At 38.5% G+C, this 6,406-nt stretch overlaps 1 protein-coding gene across 1 annotated transcript; it reads right to left on the bottom strand.

Moving 5' to 3' along the window:
• Positions 1-335: 335 nt before the first annotated feature.
• Positions 336-5,243, bottom strand: LOC109201538 (serine protease 48-like). The gene is made up of 5 exons (XM_019357278.2): positions 5,136-5,243; positions 3,750-3,912; positions 3,320-3,585; positions 3,099-3,238; positions 336-795 (listed from the first exon to the last, which is right to left on the bottom strand). The coding sequence occupies exons 1-5, from the start codon at positions 5,191-5,193 to the stop codon at positions 577-579; spliced, it is 846 nt and encodes a 281-aa protein (XP_019212823.1). The 5' UTR covers positions 5,194-5,243; the 3' UTR covers positions 336-576.
• Between the last annotated feature and the right edge of the window lie 1,163 nt (positions 5,244-6,406).

Below are 6,406 nucleotides of genomic sequence, written 5' to 3'. Positions count from 1 at the left end.
TCATGTTTTAATAGATAACATCATGTTACATTAAACAAGACGCTGAAAATTTAAACCATAAACGCGTCAGGTCACGGAGCAAATCATCAGCAGTGTCATCTTCCTATTGTCTCCTGTATAATATGAACCACCGGCTGCTGGAGACTAGAAAGAACACATTTATCCTAACTTCAACTGTTAACAATGTGCGAAGCATTTTCTGCTGGTTCTACTTTAATTTAAAGTGTGAAAAAACAAATATAACTCAAGAAATATATATATAATTATTTAAGTATTAAACATAAAAAAAACAAAAAAAAAATCAAAAGACTATTTGAAAAGATTTTAATTAATTTGCATATGATTTTCAGTAAACAACACAAAATTTAATTAAAAATAAGCAAGTTGCAAAAAAAAAAAAAAACCCCTCCTGATGTCCCTAAATAAAGTGGAATAAAGGTTCTTAAAGTTGTGAAGTAATATGTCAGGCAGAGTTCTTCATGTTTGTACTTGAACCTGAGTAAATGTAAACACATGGAGCAACACAACGAGAACACACAGTGAGGCGGATCAGGTTTTCGCCACTGCAACACACCGTCACACATTGGGGGCAGTCGTGGGTGGTGATGAACCATCTGGGGAGGTGAAGGTAACAAAGCCTGGTGGTGTCCCTGTAACTGTGTCGCTGATCCATTTCTGGTACTGGGACACACGAGTGAACACTGAAGGAAATGCACCACATGCACTGACACTCAGAACTCCACTCTGGAGCCAGACTGATCTGCTTTTGGTCATGAGTGGTGCTCCATAAGTAAACTGTGGGAAGACATTGATGAAAGTTATTACAACAGATGTGACAGACTCTTAGAGGTCGACCATCAGCAACATCCACCTACTAAACAATGATTTGTGTTGGGTAACGCTTGCTCGTCGCAGTATGACACACACTCAGTAAATGTCACTTTGTCCAGTTAGCAAACATGAACCACTGTGAATCCATTTCAGCTGCTTTGGAGCCCATCAATGTGACGACAGGTGCACTGCAGAAGCAGCAAGAGGACAACACCACAGAGGGAATGATTTTACACAGGCCTTCTCTCTCTCCTTAATCCTCTTGACTGATTTTCCTCTAGTTTAACTTTTTGTTAACATCCTTGTCACAGCTGGCTGCATGAGGCATAACCTGCTTTCTAAGGTAACCCAGCTCCTCCAGGATGACACATCCATACATGCCGTCACAAGGTTTGCTGTGTCTCCAGCACAGTCCAAAGAGTTGTTGGAGATAACATGAAATGGGAAGTTACACAAGAAGAGCTGCAGGGCTGTATTCTGTTCTCTAACACAGCGGTCCCCAACCTTTTTGCGCCACGGACCGGTTTATGCCCGACAATATTTTCACGGACCGGCCTTTAAGGTGTCGCGGATGAATACAACAAAATAAAACTAGTGCCGGTACCGAAAAAAAGAAGATTTATTCATAACACACGTGAAAAGACCCAGGAAAACCGAGTTAACGATAAAAACGATAACAAAATAACGCTGAAAACCGATAAAAACCCTGAAAACCATACATTTCACACCTGAGCCTCAACTCTCGCGGCCCGGTACCAAACGACTCACGGACCGGTACCGGTCCGAGGCCCGGGGGTTGGGGACCGCTGCTCTAACAAACCACTGAGGCCTTCACAGAGCCGGTGTAGGTGACTAATTTACACACAAGTGAACTCTATTATCTAATTAGGTCACTTCTGAAGGCAATTGACTGCACTTCATTTTATTTTGAGGCATCAGAATAAAAGGGTCCTGAATACAAAGGCATGTCACACCTTTCAGATTTCCATTTGTTTAATATTATAAATAAAAAAAAAAAAACCCTGTATCATTTTCATACCACCTCACAATTATGTGCTACTTTGTGTTGGTCTGTGGCAGAAAATCTAAATAAAAAAACATTTAAGTTTGTGGTTGTAAGGTTTCAAAATGCATAGAAGTTTGCTTTATAAAAGCACTGTTGATCCCAAACCAGACGTGGAGGTCATTTCCGAGACTCGTAGAACTTAATTTTTCATTTAGCCTATTGTGTGCTGGGTTGTTACTTCTTCAGACCTCTGTTTGAATTATGATTATGTCCTTCATTTTTTCTGTGAGGCTAAAACTCAGTATTTTCTTTAGATTTCTTTAGAATCTTTTGACTTCTTTAAACTCATATTGTGCAAAAGTCATTCTAGTAACGATGATCAATTAACCATCTGCATCTTCCTTCTTCTAAGCTCGTGGCGCTGGAGCAATACATCCAACATGAGTAAATTAAAGTTCATTCTCATGATTTGCATCACCCCTCTAAGCAGAAGGTGATCTTCCTCTTTCAGGTTTGGCAGTAAGTTATGTTCTGTTTGAGTAACCAGAAAAACTGGTGAAACTCGCCTCAAGTCTCTGCTATTCAAACCTTACAGATGTTCACTCATAACGAACTCTTTACAAAAGTGTTAACTGTGCACTCAGCAATCGCTCAAAACTCATTTGTTTAGAAATCAGCAGGGTCATGCTTTAAACTGACTGAGCAGAGTATTTGCCAAAGCCACTGAACTGCAGTAACCATCGACTAAGGGCTTTCAAGTTTTTTGCTAGCAAGTTATGAATTAGTAAAACATGTCACGTTTAACTGCATAGTTCAACTGAATTCCACAGTGACCTTTTCAGGTAGGTATCGGTTTACCACAGCTTTAGCCGCTTTTATGTCATTGTTTAATGTGGAACACCATGTTTCTCATAGGGCCATTTATACAAAAGTCCATTCAGCCCAGTATAATGAGCCTTTACATAAAAAAACAAAAACAAGTTCTGTTGTCTATCAGCAGCCCGGTGCAATCATGGCTCTTACCTCTGAGCCTTAACCCAGGCTCTGCTTCTCTCCTGGCCTCTGCCATCTCTCAGCCTTTTCACTGTCTTTTCACCAATAAATCATGTTTATTCTGTCTAATCATCTGTCCTTATTGAAATACAGTCTATGCATACTTTTACACATAAAGCCTGCTTTAGCTGCTCCCTTATTAACACAAGAGGTTGTCACAACAGACAGCTCCACATATTTTTTAATAAAAAATAAAGGTTGTAGTCACCAAGCATGAATCCTTTTCTCCAGCACAGATCATGTTCTCTGTGATCTTGGGATAGCTCCCTTGAAAGATGCCTTTGCACTCATTGTTTCCAACGATTGGTACTTTGGCCTCCTGCAGGGTTTTGGTGAAAGTACCATCATCTGATTGGAGAGAATTTAAATATTAGGCCTCAGAAACACCAACACAATGCTGTAACCGAAAATAAATGTTTTACAACTTACTATTATAACCCAAACCGATGACCCAGCTGCTGGTCTCATTGTTGTAAGTGCTGTTTTCTGAGGCTAAGCAGGTCGGCTGAATGTAGTCTGTGAAATTCACAGGAGCCGACAGCTTCAGAAGACAAATGTCGTTCTTGAGAGTTGCAAAGTCGAATTCAGGATGGCAGATAATCTTCTCCAGCGTCCGACTCACTTCATTTGGGTTTGAACCTGACAGGCTGTAGCCTCCCAGATAGACTGTTGGATCCCACCGTGTCAATGTGTCACTTCACACACACATGGACACAAAACGTTATTTTTAAATGGCACCTTTTCTCTCTATCACAGGACAATGCAATGTCATGAGTTTCCTTTTTCTTTTTACTTTTATGTCTTCAATTTCTTTGAGTTTTTTCATCAACAAAAATGTAAACTTGCAGCAGTGACTCACAGAGGAATGAAAGATGCAGCTGTCAGCACCCACTGCTCGTTGATTAAGGACGCACCAAATTGAAATCCAACTATAACTACAGCAGCATATGAGGGCCAGCTTCCTGCTGCTGCATCATGACCTTCTGTGATGATGCTGCTGTTCACAGCCCTGCTGCTACATGCTGAGAAAAGAAAAGAGAGCACAGTTAAACACATTAAAACCACTCAGAGATGACAGATAACACTGATCAGTGCAACACTCTGCTGGGAGATGTGATGCACAGATAGTTCCTCCTCTATGTCAGGAGACTTGAAGATTTTACAGCACAAAATAATTTCACAGTGTAAAGAAAAACCATAAGTCAGTGCACTCTGTCACTGCAACAAATGTGGAGATTACTGTGTATATGTTCTCATTACTGTACAGCTGACAGAAGGACAGAAAGGTTAAATCAAGCTTAAAACTTGTAAAAGAACTTATACAAATGTCTTTGTTTTTTCATTTTCAGGTGATTATTCAGATCAGCAGGGTAGGAATCCAGCAAAAAAACTTTTCAAGGAGCTTGAAAAAAGGTGAATGTTTCACCTCCTCTCATCTGAGAGAGGTGAAATGTCTTTAACGAATTTAAAGCTCCTTAGACCACCATGACCTGGATGACTGAGAAACTACACAGAGTTAAACCAGTTGAGCGCAAATATATGTAAGATGAAGAAATGATCACACTCTAAAAACAAGGTTTTATTGCTGACTGTTGTTGAAACATGTAAATATGAACCTGTTTGTTAATCTTTATGTCACGGCCGGGCGGGCTGGTGTGTTTGTACAGCGGACCAAAATGCTGACGTGGACAAAACAATTGAGGTTTAAAGAAAAAGCGAGCCCATTATGGCTGATAGAAAAACGAAGGAACAGGAAATAAAGGCAAAAAACTTACAAGAGACATAAAGTAGACTAGGACACTAGTAAGATAAACTAATAATAATAGTAGAACTTAACATTACCTCAATATATAATTAGAAAAGAAAATATAAATAAGACAAAAATGCTGGGTCACAGACAGGACACAAGAAAACACAGAAATTTGAGTTGAAAGAATAATAGTATGTAACAACATCTGTAACTTTTAGGGACAAACGCCAAATCAACGTCACCTCTGTTGTTATTTTTGACATAAAACCTTTACCTTGTTGTTCCTGATCAAATAATTCACAAATATTCTCACAGTTACTCATATATCAAAATAAACTGATATATACAGTTACTCTCTCTTTCCTTGTATCCAGGTGCAACATTTGGTTTAGAATAGTCAACATTTGTACCTCTAATTAATCTCGTACTTCTTCCAACCCTGATAAAACCTTAGTAATAACAAAAATATCTAAAGAAGAAAAAAAACTTTCTCACCTTTGCATAAGAAAATGATCACCACAATGAAACAGCGCACAAACTGTTGGAGAGCCATCGTTAACTGCACCTGTTTTGTGACGTCTTAGACTAAATATTTAAACAGTATGTTCAGCTGCCCCCATTTCTATAAATTATCAGGGCATTAGCAAACCATCCAGTCAGACTTGTTGGTCTTTGATCAGGTTTCATTACAGTCTGTTAAGCAGTTGTGGAATTTGGTTTAACGTACTGGAAAAATAAAACGCACAATTTGTTACCGCCACTAACGAGGTTGTCTTTGGCAACATTTACTTTTATGTGTCACATTCTGTATGTTCACTTTAGAAGAAACAAAACTTTTACTTTTAATATTATTATTTTAATATTATTCTCTTAAATTAAGGCTGCTTTGTTCTATAATTTGAGTAAATTTTGTTTTTCAAAAGGACTCAAAAGCAGACACATGAAAAGTTTTCATAAAACAATATCATTACCAATATCTTTGTTTGCTGTTTGTTAGGGTTAAAAATTTAGATTTTTGATTTAAATTATTAAATAAATCTGTTTCATTAATAATTATTCTATTTATACACAATGCAGTTGTGCTCATACACATGATAATGGTTTTCTAGAAGTCTCTGGGTCAGGAGTCTGAACAAGATATACTGAACCAGACCTTAGAATCAGTAGAAGAACAATGAATAATAAAATTAGGTAATCAAGGCTACATAGGGCGTGTTTTGTGTCCACGTCTCTGATTCCAGGAAAAGGAGCAGATGGGAGGTCGAGGAAGTGAGCGGATGTGAATGGGGAGAGGATTCGTAAGGAGACAGCAGGACTACCACGTCCATGTTGGGAGAAGATAATCTTTGTTATTGTCTCAGTATATAAAGCTGTACTGCCTGTGTCAGGGTTATCCTTTCTGTGAGGCAGACTATTGTATCATGCAAAAGTCCAGCACTATATGTAATTTCAACTACCAAAGCAAATTACATCATTTTAAACAACAGATGTTTCTCCTGAAATTCCTTCTGAAAATTTTGAAAACGACGTGTCCCATCAAACTTCAATTAGTGAAAAAATCCAAACTAAATTTCCTCTGAATGATTTGCCGATAACCTCACTCTCAATAACGCTCTCAGAAATGGAGTTTGCACAGCAGGGTAAATACCTGGAAAAGAAACCTGCAGAAAGCCTAAACAGTGGTAAGAGAAGCAGCCTGAGTGAAATTACTGACTGAGTAACATAATCTATTGAAGGATGATGAGGACAGTGCTGAGAAAGGCTGT

This window comes from Oreochromis niloticus, linkage group LG3 (assembly GCF_001858045.2).
Source record: "Oreochromis niloticus isolate F11D_XX linkage group LG3, O_niloticus_UMD_NMBU, whole genome shotgun sequence".
In the NCBI taxonomy this organism is placed as follows: domain Eukaryota; kingdom Metazoa; phylum Chordata; class Actinopteri; order Cichliformes; family Cichlidae; genus Oreochromis; species Oreochromis niloticus.
Note: the sequence above shows the minus strand (reverse complement) of the source record. Positions and strands in the feature narration are given on the sequence as shown.